This window comes from Peromyscus maniculatus, chromosome 5, assembly GCF_049852395.1.
Source record: "Peromyscus maniculatus bairdii isolate BWxNUB_F1_BW_parent chromosome 5, HU_Pman_BW_mat_3.1, whole genome shotgun sequence".
NCBI lineage: Eukaryota > Metazoa > Chordata > Mammalia > Rodentia > Cricetidae > Peromyscus > Peromyscus maniculatus.
In genome coordinates this window covers 122,207,841-122,228,068 of record NC_134856.1, presented here as the reverse complement: position 1 = coordinate 122,228,068, position 20,228 = coordinate 122,207,841, and the positions used below count along the sequence as shown (strand labels likewise).

General features: G+C 45.4%; 1 protein-coding gene across 2 annotated transcripts in view; it reads left to right on the top strand.

Moving 5' to 3' along the window:
- Positions 1-17,688, top strand: part of Nedd9 (neural precursor cell expressed, developmentally down-regulated 9) — a 124,481-nt gene extending 106,793 nt beyond the window's left edge. For both annotated transcript variants that reach the window (XM_076573223.1, XM_006972804.4), the window contains exons 3-7: positions 8,791-8,892; positions 9,337-9,438; positions 10,546-11,787; positions 13,104-13,193; positions 15,367-17,688. In XM_076573223.1, the coding sequence (XP_076429338.1) occupies positions 8,791-8,892; positions 9,337-9,438; positions 10,546-11,787; positions 13,104-13,193; positions 15,367-15,876 (2,046 nt within the window). In that variant the 3' untranslated portion in view covers positions 15,877-17,688. The remainder of the gene's footprint in view (positions 1-8,790; positions 8,893-9,336; positions 9,439-10,545; positions 11,788-13,103; positions 13,194-15,366) is intronic.
- The last annotated feature ends 2,540 nt before the right edge of the window (positions 17,689-20,228 follow it).

The following is a 20,228-nucleotide window of genomic DNA, read 5'->3' as shown; positions in this document are numbered from 1 at the left end:
GTGCTAAGGACAGGACTTACAAGGCACTTCTACATGCCAGACACACACCCGCCACTGAGCTACATCCTACCCCTAGTGGCCCTTGGACATTCTAGACTAGCACCCGCCACTGAGCTACATCCCCACAGGACACAGGGCCCTTGTGCACGATAGACAAGCACTGCCACTGAGCTACATCCCACCCCTAGTCATGTTATATACAAAGGTCAGTAGGTAGAGTGGTAACTCTATAAATGATAGAGCAGAATTATGAACAGTAACAACTAGAATATAAGCAACACTTTTGAAGTTTCCTGTGCTCTTCCCAGCCCATCTCCATGTCTCTCCTCTCCTCTACTTAATTCTTCCTTACTCAGATAGTTTTATATATGTGTGTGTGTGTATTTTTTACATAGCACATAGTTACTATGCATATTTATAGGATGCTTCAGCACTTAATTAGTTAAGGTGGGTTGCCTTGTTTATCAGCTCAAACATTTATCATTTTCTGATGTCGGAGACATTGGAAATCCTCTCTACTAGCTATTTTGAAATACACAATTAATGCTTGTCAATTACAGTTACATTTCTGTGGTACGGAACTTTAGAACTTTTTTTTCTTCTGTACAGCGGGATGCCTCTGTATGTCTGCCATGCTTTGCATGCCCCTACCCTCACCCACTTCCCAGTCTTTATTTAACTACCATTTAATCACTCTACTCTCAGCTTCTGCATGATCAACGTATCAGCTTCCACTGTTTTGTTCCTCGTGGCTGCTGGTCGCATGAGAAATAGGGAAGGGGTAAGATGTTGCATTGAAGGAAGAGTGGAGACACAGAAGAACACGAGGGTTTGGAGGGGATAAGGAGAGCTTGCCTTCATGAATGGCACATGGCTGCTTCCTTCCTGCTTCTCCTCATGCTCCAGTGAGCTAGCAGCAGGCAGCTGAGAGACTGAAGTTGTCCTAACCCCAGCTCTGCATTAGGGAGGTGCCGCAGATGCCCAAGGGAAGATACAGCCCAAGCAGACTTGCCGAGGCCTTGGCCACAGTGATATCATGTGGGGAGTTATCTCTAGGGCAAAGCTTTGCTTATCCACATTGCAGAGAGCAGGCTCCGTGCCCTACTTCTTGGCGAGATACTCTTGACAAGCATTAGCTTGTGGTCTCCCACTGATGAGAATTTTAGTCACATGTCCTGAGCATAAGACCTCATCGCCCTTCTCTTCAGAACAGGCCTTAATTTCTAAAACCCATGAAAGCACCCCTTGCCCCAGCGCTTTCCACTGGAGTACCTTGACCTACGTTGATGATAATCATGATACTGGCAACACTGATAAAATAAGAACCTGAGTAGATCTGCTGCTAAGAAACAAAGTCCCCTCTCATTGGTGGCTTTGCTTTGAAGTTCCCAGTGCCTCTTGGGCCTGACTTTCAACACTTCACACATGTGTAAAGTTGACTTTTCTTTTCATCTAACATAAACATAGAAGTTAGTGATTTTTGTTTTATCTTCATGTTTCATCATGAAACACTTTGAAGGCAAACAGCCTTGCAATCTTTGTACTAAATATGCACCATATCTCTACCAGTGAGCAAGAACCGGCTGCCCTGTTGTGTGGTACTGGGGTTCTCTGGGTGTCTTTGACACTGTCGTTTAGATCATTTTTGTAAAAATAATTTGGGGCCTATGACATGCTGTCTACCTCCAGAGCAGATTTTTGTTTTCATCTGCCAGCCTCATAGGCACAGATAAATGTAAACTCATGCTTTTTTACATCCCACACATGACAGCGTACAGCCTGGCTGCAGCCTTGCTCATGTGCTCATGACTTTTAAGTGGTAGAACTACAGACAGGTCCAGCTCTACCCACCCCCAGCTTATGCCAGCCACCGCTTCCCTCTGCAGAGCCATTGGGCTTTTCAACCTTCGGGCACGCAGTTCTTACGAGAGGAGGCCTGTCACATGCCCTGGGAACTGAAGCACAGTGCTTATTCCTGTAAATTATGTTTCCTTTCTGGGGCCAAAGGAGATAGCGGAGTATGATGTCTTCTTTCTCGCAGCTGCTGGCACATTCGTTAGTGGTTGCTGACACCGCGCCCCCCCCCCATCCACACTGAATGTTCCCCTTTTCTTGGCTCTCTCACTTGCTCACCATGACTGATAGGAATCCTGCCTGTGAGCCTGGGGTTGCCACTCACTCCAGAGCTGACTGCCCCGGAAAATCAGCTTATTCTATGTAGGCAGACACAGTTTATCATCCTTCTAGCGCCATCTTTCTTAAAATATGCTGTATCCAAGATACAGGGGTAAGCCCTGCTGCTTATATAGAAATGGATAAGAAATAGCTCCAACATACTAAGAAAAGCCATGAGGTCACCGAGAGAGTCAAACCATAGGTCACATGCATCAACAGAAGTGTGGAGAAAGTACTTGGAGTGTTACAAGGACAGAGGTAATTTGACTGTCTAGGGAAAGCTTTCTGGGAGAGAGGCATTCTGCTGGGCTCTGAAAACAATGAACTCTGAAGATAAGGAAGGGGAAAGAGTCGCATAGACAAAGCAGGTGCAGATGTGTGGGTGTTCAGGGCATTTAAGGAAACTAGAGACTGCAGTCTTGATAGGAAAGGTATTGGTCAGACCTAGGGGTTTTCATGGTCCCAAGGGAGGAAGGGGAAAGAATACATAGACCAAAAACAAAACAAAACAAAACAAAAAACAACATATAGGTGAAAGACAGCCAGGCAGCCTAGGGACCAGAGATGTGGTTTATTCAGCCAACACACTGCTTTAAAATTTTGAACCAATTATTTTGAAAACCAGATTTTTATGCTTCTGGCTTTGGAATGCATGCAAGATCTGACAGCACAGCCCAGTACTGGAACACAGGCATGGCTGTCTACCTTTCAATAGGATGTGCACTGACTCCCAGGCACAGACACCTGCATGCCTGTTTCTCCTCCACACCTATTTGCCGGGCCTTCAAGCGTCTGGATGCAGGATCCCTGCTCTGCTATGGTACAAGCCCAGGCGAACTGAATGTGAAAACATCATCCAAGAGCCCCAAGATCTCTCCTCTAATCCACAGACTCTAGCCCTCTGCTATCCAAACGGACCTTTCTTTTAACTCCAGTGTGCACGACTCTCCAAAGTATGAATCGTGAAAGTAGAAAGACTTGTCTGTCATCTCCAGGAATTCATTCCGGGACCTCCAAAGACCCTTTCAGATCCTCACCGAAGACGGCATAATGCTTGTCTAACCTACACACGTCCTCACACAGGCGTTGAATCATCTCTAGGTAACGACAAAACCCATGCAATGAAATGCTGTGCATGTACTCGTCAGACTGCATCATTTAGGAGAGAATGACACAGACGTAGAAGTCGGCACAGGCTCAGTGCAGGTGTGAATCGTTCCCATGCATGCCCCCCCTCCCCGAGTTTGATTGAATCTGTGGCTTCAGAATCTGCACCTACAAACGACAGGCTGTGTCAGGAACATCTTCAAAAGTCAGGATCTAAGGCTCAATGTGGGGGAAATCAAACACCACTGGAGTGCAAGGCAGAACGGCTGAGGTTGTCTCCTTGTACTTATGTAAACACATTAATTAGAGGGCTAGCATACCCTAGGTCTTTTGGTCTTTTCACTCTACCTGTCAGGGCCCAGCCCTAGAGATTGATTCGACAGACTCTTTGCTTGTAAATGCTTTCAGTCAGTGTATACCATGTGTGTGTGTATGTGAATCTACCACACGGCACCCCATTAATACATACAATGAATAACTACTGAGATGGCTGAGTCGGTAAAGTGCCTGCCATGCAAACATGGGGACTTGAACTGGGGGCCCTGGCACCCATGTAAGCCAAACATGAGTGTGCGTGTCTGTAATCCCAGCCCTGGGAAGATGGAAACGGGTGGATCTCAAGCTCCTTGGCCAGCCAAATGGATGAACGTCAGGTTCAGTGAGAGACCCTACCTCAAAGAATAAGATGAGGGCTGGATCAGGAGTTAAGATCACTGCTGCTCTTGCAGAGGACACAGGTTCAGTTCTCAGCATGTACATGCTGGCTCACCACTGTCCACCACGCCAATCCTGGGGATCTGACACCCTCTTCTGGCCTCTGAGGGTACCAAATGCCCATGGTATGCATACATAAAAAATACTAAATATTTTTAAATCCTTTTTTGATAAGAATTTTAATGTGAAGTATTATTTAGCAGCTTCATAGACTTCATAGCTAAGAGTTTAACCTAAGTCTTCAAGCCTCTTATACACAACTGAGGCATACTCAAGAGGGGAAAAAAGGTTTTCTTTGGGGATGTTTCTTTGTGTGTGTGTGTGTGTTTGTCTGTTTTTGTTTTTGAGAGAGTCTTGCTATGTGCCCTAGGTTGCCTTCAAACTCACAATCCTCCTGCCTCAGCTTTTTGAGTACTAGGGTTACAGGTGTGTAACTATTGCATCACACACAGCAATAGTAGTATCTTGACATCTAATACAGACATTGTGGCCATCTATTCTCTAATCTTTTTAAAAAATGAAGTTGAAAGAGGTTGAGGAGTCACCTGACATCAGCTTTTGGCCCCCACACACATCCACACACTCATAAGTATGCACAGACACATAGCACACACACACACACACACATATCCACACACTCACAAGTATGCACAGACACATAGCACGCACACACACACACACATCCACACACTCATAAGTATGCACAGACACATAGCACACACACACACACACATCCACACACTCACAAGTATGCACAGACACATAGCACGCACACACACACACATCCACACACTCACAAGTATGCACAGACACATAGCATGCACACACACACACACACACACACATCCACACACTCACAAGTATGCACAGACACATAGCACGCACACACACACACACATCCACACACTCATAAGTATGCACAGACACATAGCACGCACACACACACACACACACACACACACATCCACACACTCACAAGTATGCACATTCACACAGCTACATATTCACACATGTAAACACACATCCACACACTCATAAGTATACACACATATCCACACACTCACAAGCATGCACACACATCTACACACTCACAAGTGTGCACACACACACACATACACATAAACAACTAATGAGAGTTGATTTTAAAAAATGGAAATGATTGCAGTCTGTCCCCTGCTCCCTGGCTCTTCTTGAGGCTTTCTGGTTAGTTGACAAGAACAGGATCCTCATCAGGACAGAGACGATCCACATGTGACTGTGCAGATCCTTTGCAGGGTAATTGCAGTCAAGGAAGCAGCTGCTGTAGCTCTGGACCTTCGGGGCCCCAGCCCACCTCACAGCTCAGCTCCCTGGGAAGCAGTAATGAATTAAGAGGTCAGCTTGGTAATTCTTAGGGCTAAGCCTTTGTAACTATAAATAAATACGTAGAATAAAAGGAATGTGCTAAAGAAAAACAGAGAGAACAGGGAAATGAAAAAACCTGACTTGATTTCATTAAGAAATTAATTTGAAAATGCCCTTCTGTAGTGATTTCATTAATGGCTGGGAGAATTCTTCCAAACTCATGGTCTTAGTCAGCTCCTGGTATGCCTCTTAGGCTGCAAGTCCATAGTCCTAGGAGGCTGAATGAGGAGCTAATGTAGAGTGCTTTTGTGTGCTCCTGTCAAGCAGGAAGAATGAACTCGAAGGTCAGGCTGGCCAAGCGCTTCCCCTTGAGGAAGGAACACCCCATTGGCATTGAAAGGGTCCTAGGAAGGGTGGAGACAGAGCTAGCACTGAGGAAGGCCTCAGCAGTCTTTCCTAAATCACCACGTGGATCACTAACTGCTCTGGACATGTCCCACCAGAAGCAAAGCTTTGGTCCTGCTTAAATGTCATCGGCAGACCCATGTGAGTTAGAGTGTACCATCGGGATTGCTGGGATGGGGAAGGCTGTATTTTATTGGCTTTTTCCTCCCGTGGTTTTCACCATCTGTTTCTTTAACTGCATAAACAAGGAAAAATGACTAGTTTGGAATGCAAAGTTTTAAACACCAGATGACCACAGGCATCCTCTAAATGAGAAAGAGAGAGCAAGTTGGGGTTCCGTGACATTTGTCAGGAAGTGGAATGGTAAATACCAAGAAGCCTGAGTGTGCCCTGCCAGGGGAGGGCCACAAAGGCAGGGGATGGCTCTGTCCCTAGCCCTTCTAAGGGTCATCCCCTACCTGCTTTCCCCAAAACCACACTCAGACACCAGCACTGCCCCCTCTACCTCTCTATCCCCCTGTTTTCAAAATATAAGGTGAAAAGGGATGCAGGACTTCAACTTAATTGGCATTAGTTCACCAGCATCCCTAAGTTGGCAGCTTGACACGGAATGCACTCTTGAAGTTTCCACACTCACCAAAAGCTGGGTTGTGAGCAGGTTCTATTATAAAGCTAAATAGAGAGCTATAAACAGAATGTTTACAAGATCTTCATATCTCTCTTGCACAATGGTAAGTGAAAAAAAAAAACCATACAAGGGCATTAAAAGGCTTCAGCAAACAGCCCCCACTTTAGGAAGGAATATTTGCTGTGCACAATACAATGACTGCTTCATAAAATGGTTCCGTCACTCCATGCCAACAAACTTAAAGTGCCGCGTTCCTTTTCTAAAGCCAAGACAATGGAGAGACTGGATGGAAATGTCTGCTGCATACTAATCTCTTTTACCTTCAGTGCAAGAAATAATCAGCTTGTAAGCATCAGGCATTTTAAACAAAATTGAACAGGGGGGTTTTTGGAGCCCCTGGGGTCCAGACACTGGCACACTTGGCTGTGTTCCACTCGCTTCAGCTTAAGATGGACGTGGAACATTTTTCACATAGTTTTGTAGGCAGCCTGACGCCAGAGTTTTCATGTTAAAGGGTGAAGGATGAGGACTTCCTGGGAACAGACAGCCCTTCCTAAGTTTCAGTGTCACTTCTCAAAGACATGGGGGGGGGGGCAGTTTTTGACATGGACACTGTTAATAGTTTGGTAGTAGAGAGTCGGGCAAAAATAAGACTAGGGCAATTGGCAAGCCCTGAGAAGATTCAATCAATTAAGCTGAAACAGTGTTTCTAGCCTGCTTAGAATGACCCATGGCAGCACACAGCAGAACACAGGAGCCCACAGCGGGTAAAGTGCTTGCTGGACAAGTGTGGGCACCTGAGTTCAGATCCCCGACACACGGGAAAAGCCAGGTGTGGTGGCATGTGCCTATAAGCCCAGTGATGGTGTGGGCACTGGGAAAGGCAAATCTCAGGGCTTCCCAAGCCAGCCAGTCCAACCAAGTGGTGAGCTCCTGGTCAATGAAGAGATGGGGGTCTCTAAATAAATAACAAACAAACAAACAAAGTGGAGAGAAATAGAGAAAGATACATAAGGTTGGTCAACCACTGCTCTCCACATATGCACATAACAGAGAGTGCATTCACACACACACACACACACACAACTGCAAGTCAAAACTACTTAGAAAATAACTGTGTCTGCAGTAAACGTGTGTAGACTTATGTCATTGTTCCCTAAACAATACCGTATACCATCTATTGACTTAGTATTTGTAAAGCACTGTAGACCATAAAGTAATTTGGAGAGGTTTTTAAGTGTGCCAGATGATATATGGAGGTTACATGCAAAACACCACACCCCATGGACTCAAGCATCCAAGGATGTTGGACCCAGTCTCTCATAGACACTGAGGGAACTGTGTTTCCCTTGTTTCATAAATTAGGGTGAATGCTCCCAGGCAATCTTAAGAACAGGGCTGTTCGGCAGGGGCTCCGTGCAAGGACTAGGGTGACCCGTGGAATTTCAGTTATAATCACAGCAATAATGTCAGATGAAGAGGCATACTGGGGAAGGTATGAGAGGAATTTTAAGTGGCCAAACTATTTGTATTATGTACTTGACAAAAGCTTTGGAGCCTTTTAAAAACTGTAGTCTTGTGCTTTGGCCACGCCAAAAGGATTGGCTAAGACTTTCATTATTATTTTTTTTGTTTTTGTTTTTTTTTGATTTTTTTGTTTTTTCAAGACAGGGTTTCTCTGTGTAGCTTTGCGCCTTTCCTGGGACTCACTTGGTAGTCCAGGCTGGCCTCAAACTCACAGAGACCCGCCTGGCTCTGCCTCCCAAGTGCTGGGATTAAAGGCGTGTGCCACCACTGCCTGGCTATTTTATTGGGACTTATTGATTTTTATGTATGTGTATGAATGTTTTGCCTGTGTATATGTACCACACATGTTCCTGGTGCTGTTGGAGGCCAGAAGGGGGCATCAGTGCCCTGGGACTGGAGATCCGGATGGTGGTGAGTGGCCATGGTGGGTGCTGGAAACCAATCCCAGGGCCTCTGTGAGAGCAACAAGTGCCCTGAACTGTTGAGCCCTCTCTTCAGCCTGACTTTTATAATTTATATGATATAAGACAATTTCCTATCTCCTTGAATATAGGGAATTGAGACTATTGATGAACTTCTATGGGATTTTTGGAAAACGCTTAGGAAAGGAAATAATGGTATTTCAGACACTTCCTACGTATTTTATCTCATGTCTTCACGTGTCCTCTCTCTCTCTCTCTCTCTCTCTCTCTCTCTCTCTCTCTCTCTCTCTCTCTCTCTCTCTCTGCCCGTCCCTCTTCTCTTCCTTTCATTTCATCCTTCCTGCCTTCTCTCTCCTTCCTTCCCCTGCTATGGGAGATTGAGTAGGGATGTGTGCCTGGTGACAGGCTAAGAGGTAAGCTGAGGACTTGGGATTGTCGTTTGACATCTCTGTGTATTTTCACCCACAGGTGATCACCCCCGTGAGGACAGGCCATGGCTATGTGTACGAGTACCCATCCAGATACCAAAAGGATGTCTACGATGTGCCTCCTTCCCACACTACTCAAGGGGTAGGCAATGGGAACATCACCAGGGGTACTGGCTTTGGGGGTAACATGTCTTCAGGATGACGTAGGAGCAGAGAGTCTCCAGTGACAACCTCACCAAATGGAGCTCTGAGCTGCCTCTCCAGGGACTCAGCCAGTGTGATTTAAACCGTTTCTGAGTTTGCCTTATCAGGAAGTCTAGTCTATCATCTGAGAACTAGCTTGGTGCTTTATCAGTTTGTCACTTTATTTCTGGAAATGTGTAATTTAAATGATCTAAATTATAGAACAGATAGGTCACGTGAGATCATTTTCATATTCAATTGAAATCAAAGAATGCAAAATTTATAAAGGAAACTTCCATAAAGCTCTGATGGCATGGGATGTTGTTAAATCCATAAGGAAATAGTAGCAAGAGAAGTAATAGATGGCATCTCCATCCTGGGTAACTCAAGTGTTTCTCTGCAGGTATATGACATCCCTCCTTCATCAGTGAAAGGTCCCGTGTTTTCAGTTCCAGTGGGGGAGATAAAACCCCAAGGGGTGTATGACATTCCCCCTACTCAAGGGGTAAGTGAGCTGGTAAAGCCCTGGGTGTGGATGAGTATCTCTGTGTGGATGGGGCGGGGGTGGGGGGTGGGTGATGTGTGTCAACTTGTTGGGATAAAACAATGGCATTCTCCAAAAGGGAAAAACTGTCTTCATGAGGGAAGGGGAGAGAGAAGAGAAAGAGAGAAGGAAGTAAAGGAGAGAAGTCAGCAATTAATTACAAATTTATAATTATAATTACACATGTAGAGAGTCCCCTAAGATATAGAGACAGCAGTGATTAAGAGTCAATTGGAAGGGAAGGTGGCAAGCTTGGTTTTCAATATCTAATACATCTCATATTTCTAGAAGGGTCTACAGCAGTGATTCTCAACCTGCCTAATGCTGTGACTCTTTAACACAATTCCTCATGTTGTGGTGACCCCCAACTATAAAACTGTTTCCATCGCTACTTCATAACCGTAATTTTGCTACTGTTAGGAATCATAACATATGCAGGATATCTAATATGTGACCCCTATGAAAGGGTTGTTTGACCCCACCAAGGGGTCACAACCCACAGGTTGAGAACCACTGGTGTACAGCTTCCTCAGTATGTTCATCAGAAGTAGCCCATTTGGTTTTCTGTTATTCTCTGAGAGTATCCACACTTTGAACACAATTGGCTTTGCTGAACAGACAGGGAGCTGTGCCTCTGAAGACTAAGGAGACCCAGGTAGCTTCACAAATGGTCTAATGACCACGAAGAGAACTCGGATCCCTCAGTCCAGTGTACCATGTCCTCTGTCTCTCAGCATGGGTCGACCAGGGTAGGATAGTCAGTCGGTAAAGGGATGGAAACATGAGACTACGACCCGGTGGTGAGCAACTTAACTATGGGGGCTCTCCACCCGAGCCAGCCAGCACTGAGAATGGTAGTGGATGCTCGTGTGTAAGGAGGAGGGCGCACATCCTCTAAGGATCATGCTGCACCCCGGGAAACATCTGAAAGCAGTAAATGGTGGGAGGAGGGAGGAAGAAGATCTCGCACATGGGTCTGTGAAGTCTGGACCACACCTTCACGGACTCTTCGTGCCTCCGTCCAGGATCCAACCGGACAGATAAATTGGCTTTTTACTTACTTTTTAGGTCTATTCCATTCCACCATCAGCTTGTCGGGATGAAGCAGGGTTTAGGGAAAAGGAATATGACTTCCCATCTCCAATGAAACAAGATGGAAGGCCAGACACTAGAGCCGAGGGGGTTTATGACATCCCTCCAACCAGCACCAAGACAGTGGGGAAGGACCTTCCTATCAAATTCCCCTGTGACGCCCCGGGAGCTGCAGAACCAACAGCACGAAGACACCAGGGCCTTTCTCTCCATCATCCCCCCTCTCAGCTGGGACAGTCCGGGGGCATCCAGAGTGATGCCTATGATGTCCCCCGAGGAGTTCAGTTTCTGGAGGCACCAGCAGAAACCAGTGAAAAAGCAAATCTGGAGGAAAGAGACGGTGTTTACGATGTCCCTCTGCACAACCCAGCAGAAGCCAAAGGCTCTCGGGATGTGGTAGACGGGATCAACCGACTGTCTTTCTCCAGCACTGGCAGCACCAGGAGCAACATGTCCACATCTTCCACCTCCTCAAAGGAGTCCTCGTTGTCAGCCTCCCCACCTCAGGACAAAAGGCTCCTCCTGGACCCAGACACGGCCATTGAGAAGCTCTATCGGCTCCAGCAGACCCTGGAGGTGGGTGTCTGCAGCCTCATGTCACTCGTCACCACAGACTGGAGGTGTTACGGATACATGGAAAGACACATCAATGAGATCCGCTCCGCAGTGGACAAGGTGGAGCTGTTTTTACGAGACTACCTCCATTTTGCCAAGGGAGCTTTAGCCAATGCCTCCTGCCTCCCAGAACTGGTCCTCCACAACAAAATGAAGCGGGAACTTCAGAGAGTAGAGGATTCCCACCAGATTCTAAGTCAAACCAGCCATGATTTGAATGAATGCAACTGGTCCCTGAATGTCCTAGCTATCAAGAAGCCCCAAAATAAATGTGATGATCTGGACCGGTTTGTGATGGTAGCCAAGACAGTGCCAGATGATGCCAAGCAACTGACCACCACCATCAGCACCTATGCAGAGACCCTCTTTAGAGCAGGTCCTGGCGGTTCCCACCTGAAGAACGGGCCCGACAGCATCATGAACTCTAGCGAGTATACACATACGGGGGCCCAGATGCAGCCACTGCGCCCTGGCGACTACAAGGCCCAGGTCCACAATAAGCCGTTGCCTCCCACTCTAGGCAAGGACCAGCCACCAGACTGTAGTAGCAGTGATGGGTCTGAAAGGAGTTGGATGGATGACTATGATTATGTCCACCTACAGGTAAGGAAACCAGACCTATAAACTGCCCACACTCATATTCAGGGAACCCAGAACTGATGTCCATAGGCTGGACAGCCAACGGACAGAACATGCTGAGTCCTATCTAAGTGCTGTGAAAATAAAAGGTGAGGTTGTACAGAAACTGTACAGCCATTTCAGTTAACCTCCCTGGGCCTTCATTTTATTTTGAGAAGGCACTAACTCAAAGGTTGTATTAAATCTCACTGATACACTTCAGGCAAGCTGGAGGAGACTCATCAATGGGGAACAGTGGGTTCACTAGTCATGGTATCAATTCTTCCTCTACTTGTGTTTTATGGCATAGTTCCATGGAACAGACCATTGTAATAGAAATAAGTTTTAAAATATATCACTGTTAAGAAAAAAAACTATTGAAAATATCTGTACATAGAGACATAGAGAGTTTCTAAGGAACTCTTGAGGCCTACACTGTGTGTGTGTGTGGTGTGTGTGTGTGTGTGTGTGTGTGTGTGTGTGTGTGTGTGTGTGTGTTTCACTGCTTACAAAGACACATAGCCCCATCAGATTTAGAGGACCTGTGATCATTTGCCAATTGGCCAACAACTTGGCCTGCATATGTTAAGCTCTGAAAACTGCTTCCTAGAATTATAAATGGCGCTAGTTCCCAATTGACCTGGGATCCTGAAAACTTCCCCGTCGACTTTGAAGAATTCATTCTACCATAACCTAGTACTTACTACTTAGCTTAATGTCTTATTTTGCAATTCTTTTACATTTGATTGAGAGCCAGGAATGATGCTGAACACTGTTCAGTACTGAAAGGCCAGAGGTGGAAAAACGTAGAAAGGGTCAAGTGAGCCTCATCTCATGCTGAGGAATGGCTTAGGTTAGATGAAGGAATTTAACATTCATCTCACTGGCTTCTGGTGGTGTACACTGGAGAAGACCAAGTACAGGTAGAGGAGATTCAAAGAAATTGGAAGTGAAATCTGCACCCATTTTTACCTTGGTTTGAAAGTGCATGGGTTCACATATAACCCATTAAAAAAGAGCCATGAAAAGGTAGTGCTTCTTAAGAGTGTAAAGAGGATTATGGGAAGTTCTCCAGCTAGAAGGAGCAGCAGCCATGGCAGCCCACTCGGAAACGGGCTTTATTTCTCAAGCCTGTCTCCACAGCAACTCTGGAAGTCCCTGTCAGTGGTGTACAATGACTAGCTGGACATGAAGGAGGTGGCCAGGGGACAATGACAGTCTGAGTACATTTGTCAATGAAGCTGGTCACACAAGTGACTCAGAGTGGTGAGGTAATGCGGTCTTTGTGTTGGAAACAATAGGGCAAGGAGGAGTTTGAAAGGCAGCAGAAGGAGCTCTTGGAAAAAGAGAACATCATCAAGCAGAGCAAGACCCAGCTAGAGCATCATCAGGTAAGTTCAAACAAAACACCGGGCTCCACTTAGCAGGGAATGGGCAACTTCAAAAGGCTGGGGTCCCGCCAGCACGCTGGCATGAAGAAGTCCCAGGCATATAACAGGACCTAAGAACAAAGTGAAGATTTGTGGTCTGTGACTGCAGCTGAGGATACCTGGATTGCATCCAAACGACAGGGTTTGTTCAGGCTATGCCTGTTAATCTATAGCGTGTTAGGATTATTTGGGTTAAAGCCTTTGGTCTCAAGACACAAGTCAGGGTGGCCCAAGCTAATTGGTTTTCTATTGGGGGCACAGGAAGGGGATTCAGGAGAATGAAGATACAGCCAAGACTGGCAGGAACAAGGGCTGTCTTTCCTCTTTGTTTTTCCCTTGGTTCTCTTCTGCCATGGGCTTCATTCTCCTGTTCTCTCTAACATTGTCTCTAGTTATATCAGGTTACCAAACTCACAGATGGATGCTCAAGCCCTTTCTATGGGGCTTTGGTTTGTTATGTTATGCTTTGGGATAGGGTCTCACTCTGTGGCCCAGGCTGGCCTCAAACTTGATATTCTCCTTCCTCAACCTCTCAAGTGTGGCGATTGCAGGCATGTGCCCAGCTCTAAAGCTTTCTCTGTAGATGGCATTTCACTTGGGATTCCTCAGATAATGGTCAACACCCTTCTGTGGTTATCAAATTCCTAAGAGAGTTTGATTCTAACTCTCTCCTCAACCCCATTCCTCATCTTTTGCATGGCCCAGTCTAAGGGTCAAAGGGAAGGATCCAATGTTTGTGAGACATGTTCAAGTCCATTTACTAAGGGTGGAGCAGGGCACATTCACTCAAAGGTTTAATGAGTACAGCAGGTAAGGATAGACATTGCCAAGTCAAGGACAGGAAAACAGAGAAATGGACTGAAGATTTCCACACTCTTTAAGATGAAATGAAATAGCACATCACAACATGAAGTGACAAGATGTCTTTAGGGTTCCCTTGCTTTCTAGCCAACAGGTGTGTCAACTCAAGCATCATGTAATGGGCCAAAAATTCAGTTCCTTCTCTATCAAATGGGAAAGTACTGCCCTCTACGAACACATGATTAGAAATTAAATTCATTATTTTCAAGCAATGTTGGAATTCCACCCTCTGTCTACTGTGCTTACACTGGCAGCTGGCCCAGTAAGTCAGCAGTTTGTGGGGACTAGTACACACTAAAGTCATCCCTAAGGAGCAAGTAGATTCTGTGCAATATAAAACTGACCACACACTTCTCTAGGGAAGCAGAATGGAGGTGTCCCTGTCCTGACTCAGCTCTGAATCAGGGTGAGAGATTAACTGAATCCTGGACTCGGGATTCTTAGTAAAATAGCAAGAAATTATCATTTCATTTGAAATCACAGTCCAGTCAGGGATGCAAAGGAGAGCATCAGAAAAGCTGATACCCTAGCCATTGAGATGGCTCGGTGTTAGTGACTTCCTGCCAAGCCTGATGACCTGAGCTTGATCCTCAAAACTGCCTGCTGTGAATTGTCCTCTGACCTACACACATATGCTATAAAATACAATAAACAATTAATGCTCAGATTTCCCTGTGTCCTTTTCCCTAAGCAGGTGTGCATTTGTAATACTTTCCTGTAGTAAAGGATCATGATGTGTACATCTTGACAGAGAGGACAGGAGAAATAGAGAATCTTCATGAATTTTCCATCTTGAAGAGAAAGGCAGGGCCTTCCCCGGGAAATGGCAAACTATTGGTGATGTGTTTGACAGAAAGGTCCCTGCATCTGGTTTTCCCTTACTGTCTCTCAACACTTAATAAACATTTACACAAAGCCTGCAATTCACCAAACACTGTTCCAAGCACTTTGTGAATAACAGTAATTCATTGAACCCCCACAATGGCACAGAAGGTGAGGCTGGGGTTCAAACCCAACATTGCCTGCCAGACAGAACACAGAAGAGACAAATGGTGTCATCACAGGTCAGAGCTGGAGGGTCCCTAAGGGATCCTCTTCCCGGGGTCTGTGTGTACGGTTTAGGGAGGAAGGCCTGGCCCGTGTCTCACAGCTAGCTCCTAAGTACCTGGCATCTATTAAGGATGAAGCTGGTATCTCTCAACTCCACACCCACATTTCTTTCCCTTCACGCTGCATGTCTTGCCCTTAATGAAACCTCTCATCTTCCTTCCAGCTGAGTCAGTTCCAGCTGTTGGAACAAGAAATCACCAAGCCCGTGGAGAATGACATCTCCAAGTGGAAGCCCTCCCAGACCCTCCCGACCACAAACAGCAGTGTGGGTGCTCAGGACAGGCAGTTGCTTTGTTTCTACTACGACCAGTGCGAGACCCATTTCATATCCCTTCTCAACGCCATCGATGCCCTCTTCAGCTGTGTCAGCTCAGCCCAGCCCCCACGGATCTTTGTGGCCCACAGCAAGTTCGTCATCCTCAGTGCACACAAGCTGGTCTTCATCGGAGACACTCTGACAAGGCAGGTGGCTGCCCAGGACATTCGAAATAAAGTCAGGAACTCCAGCAACCAGCTCTGTGAACAGCTCAAGACAATAGTGCTGGCTACAAAGATGGCCGCCCTCCACTACCCCAGCACGACCGCCCTGCAGGAGATGGTGCATCAGGTGACAGACCTGTCCAGAAACGCTCAGCTGTTCAAGCGTTCTCTGCTGGAGATGGCCACCTTCTGAGGAAAGAAGGAGGTGGAAGGACTGAGGGAGTGATTACTAAGGAAAACTGGAAATATGATCTGGTTTTTGTAAATGTTATCTATTTTTGTAGATATTTTATATGAAAATGAAATATTTTAACGTTTTGTGTGAGCTAGTTGATTTTCATCAATTCAGGGAGATGAAGTGGGAAATCTTTTTTTTTCCCCTGTGTGGTTCTTATATATACATATAAGTCTCTAAAACATAAGCTGTACAGAAACGTGTCCATGTTTGTCTATGCCTATGTATCCATATTTGTTTGTAGATGTGTGTCTGATACATTCCATTAAAAACATGAATTAAGAAGCACCTTAGTAAGCATATCCTAATGCTGCATTGTTTGGGTTTTGTAGAAAATTATACCAGTTGGTTTCATATTACTTCGCATGTACCAGTAGTGATCTGAATCCAGCACACCCAAATCTGGAACTCGTGGGATATTTGCCAAGTGTTCACCTCCCACGTAACAAGTCATGGTATGGCTTACTGTTATCCGAAACATTTTCCAAACTTGGGGGTCTTTAACCCAGTAGTAAAAGACTCCAGTCTGGCTGAAAAGGCCAGGGCAGAGGAGGAGAGAGAGAGAGTTTCCAAAAGTATATGCTATCCTAAGTTACCCAGGGCCCATTGTTTCCAGGGCTAGAGAGAGGCAAGGCACGTGTGCTGTACTAAGAGATTGTGTCTACAGCCGGCATTGTGCTCAACTCAGAAAGGAAGCTACAATAAGGAGAGAAGACTTGTTTCCACGGGGCTGCATTTGTGAGTGATTAAGCCACTAGGTTTTCTAAAGGGTGCGTTTAGAGCTGATTTAAAAAAAAAAAAAATTGCAGTAGGAATTCGTGAAGATACATCAGACTGTGATTGTAGACAAAAAGAAGGGATGTTTCCAACTGCTGGTCATTAACTAGAAGTCTCTCTGAGGGTTTTCTACCCTCATTGTCCAGAGGAAAATGGCTCCTTAGTCACTGAACCAGGGAGCCGCCAGACCCTTTCCTGCTCCCGTTGCCTGGTGTACCTACACCCTTCTAAAAGCTTGCACACGTGGACCCAACCCTCAAAGCAGCTGCAGAGATCTGATCTTCACGTCAGCCTGTGGCCATGGACCTTGTGGATCAGTCACATCACCATGTGACAGCTAGTCCCAGCATCAGTCCTGCATGTTGTCTCTTCACAGGTGCTGTGTGGATACAGCACAGGCACCAGAGCCACCAGAGTCACTGCGGGCAGACAAACTATTCCCCCGTTTCTGTATGACCAAGTCACGAAGTATGATTCTTGTAGTCTCTGTCCATGGAAATGATTTCATTCCAGCCTATTTGGAGAGATGTTTTTGTTTGTTTAATATGTCTTGACTGAATTAATGTTATTTGTTTTAAACAACCAAATTACAAATGGAAGGCGGGACTTGGGAAGAACGTGTGATCTCATTGTGTGTGTGTGTGTGTGTGTGTGTGTGTGTGTTTTAAATCATTGAAAGTTATCAAAGAGATGGTGCTTTTTAAAACAAAGCAGAGCTGCAATTCTCAAAGTTCTGCACTGCCAGAGGATGAACAGCTTAGCTGCTGGACCACAATTCACTGTGTGTGTGGAGGAAGCTGGGCGTGGAGCATCAGTACCACTGGATGAAGTCAGGAAGGGATGCTTGTAGTTCTTACCGCACGGTGTGCATTGGATGGGAGAGGGCCTTGTGATGACATTCCACATTGTCAAAACCAAACTATCCAATTTGTATTGCCTGTTGTCATCTTGTATATACACAAGCTATTAAATTTTTAGGTCATTCTCTTCATAGTCACTGGGTTTCTTTTCCACATGTCGTCTTTATCGTAAGAATTAAATATTGACTCATCTGGTCTCTTTGAGTATAGAAAGTCAAACTGGTCTACTGGCTTTGAAGTCACAGAGATCAGCCTGTCTCTGCCTCTAGAGTGCTGGGATTAAAGGTATGAACCACCACATCTGGCTACAGTACCCGTATATTTAATGAGGGCAGGATGGTTTCTGTTTCGATGCTGTGGGGAGGACCACTTAAGTAGTTTTAGAAACAGTGGGTAGTGTTTTATTCATTCTGGAATAGGCACAAAGAAAGAATTCAAAACAAATTATATTAGAAGAAAAATAGAGATCCTAACCGCATGAATTCCTAACCACTGAAACCTAGAAAGTATTTGAGTACACCTGCATATTATTGACTTCTTGTGTTATTGCCACAAAATATCTTAGAGAAACCATGAGGAGAGGTTTCTTTTGATTCACCATTTAGAGGGTGAAGTCAGTCTGTCCATCCTGGAAGATCTGGATGGTGGCTTGGTTCCCAGCAGTGGAAGCGTGCATCATGGCTTACTCACATCCAGTCGGATCAAGAGACAAAAAGAGGGCTCACCCAAGCTGCAGGTGGGGCTGTTTAGTACCGCTGCGACCCGCATCCACTCTAGGCTGGTTAGTATCACTGTGACCCACATCCACTCTAGGCTGGTTAGTACCGCTGTGGCCCACATCCACTCTGGGCTGGTTAGTACCGCTGCGACCCGCATCCACTCTAGGCTGGTTAGTATCACTGCGGCCCACATCCACTCTAGGCTGGTTAGTATCACTGTGACCCACATCCACTCTAGGCTGGTTAGTATCACTGCAGCCCATATCCACTCTAGGCTCTGTGTCTCAAGGTGTCCACAACCTACCAAATAGTGCTGACAGCTGATGATCCAGTGTTCAAACCAGTGAAATTTCAAAGTCCAACCATAACACCTGTATCTTTTTGTCTCTACATAAACGCACTAAATGATTTTTGACAAAAATAAGATATTCCAGTGGGGGAGATGGAATGCCTTTGGGGAGAAAATAGTGCTAAATCAACCAACTCTCTCTATGGAGAAAAATATTAACCTTATATTCTGCACAAAAATTAGCTTGCATGGAAGAAAGACCTAAATGTAAAACTCTGAGACTTCTAGGGAAAATATAGGAGAAAATCTTTTATGATCTTAAGCAGATAACCATTTCATAAATAGAAAAAACTCATAAATATAATTGCACATATTCAAACTTAAAAATATTTACTTTTGAGGCCGGAGCAGTGGCTCAGCAGTTAAGAGCACTAACTGATTTTCCAGAGAACCCAGCTTTGGTTCCCAGCATCCACTTGGCTGCTCACAACTGCCAGTAACTCCAGTTCTAGAGGATCCAACACCCACTTTTGGCTTCCATGTGTGCTGTGGATATCATTCTATATAAATAAAACACTGATGGCCAGTGACCAGGCAGGAAGTAGGTGGCCAGGCAGGAAGTAGGTGGGACAAGGAGAGAGGAGAATTCTGGGAAGCGGAAGGCTGAGGGAGAGACACTGCAGCCACCGCCAGGACAAGCAGCATGTAGAGACTCTGGTAAGCCACCAGCCACGTGGCAAGGTATAGATTTATAAAAATGGGTTAATTTAAGATAAAAGAACAGTTAGCAAGAAGCCTGCCACGGCCATACAGTTTATAAGTGATATAAGCGTCTGAGTGATTATTTTATAAGTGGATTGTGGGACTGCGGGGCTTGGGGAACCTGGAGAGAAGCCCTCCAGCAACACATGTGTACTGTGGATTGTCATGGTACACAGATACATATGCAGGAAAAAATACCCAAAACATAAAATAAAATTAAACACATCTTTATTTAATGTTTACGCTTCTAGAGAGACTATTAAAAAGTCGAAATTAATTCTGGACATGACGTAGCCATTGTGTAGATCACTGAAGCTATAGTGATCTACACAAGACCAAGCCAACAAGATCAGTTGAAATCACAAGAGACAGCAGGAATTGGTCCTGGTGGGTTAAAAACAAACAAACAAACAAACAAAACAGAAGACATGTTAAGGATATCTGGGACAGGGGAGTTGGGGGATATGATCAAAATACATTGTTTCCATGTATAAGGTTGTCAACTAATAAATAAAAGACATTCTACTTCAAAGAAAGGTTGGTTGGTTGGTTGGTTGGTTGGTTGGGGCCAGCAACATGGCTCAGTAGGTAAAAGTGCTTGCCACAAAAGCCTGCTGATCTGAATTCGATACCCAGAATCCACAGTAAAAGGAAAGAACTCACTCCTGAAAGCTGTCCCCTGACCTCACACACATTAATCTACACTCGCTCACACTCACACATCCACCCTCACACATTCATGTCATACATACCCACAAGGATAATAAGTGAAATTTTAAAAAGCAAATAAAATTCCAGCCTCATTGCAGCAGACATGCTTGTGCCACAAACATCAGCCAGGAGTTTGCATGGGGTGAGAGGACCAATCATTTTAGTGAGGCAAAAATTCCAAGCAGAAACTTC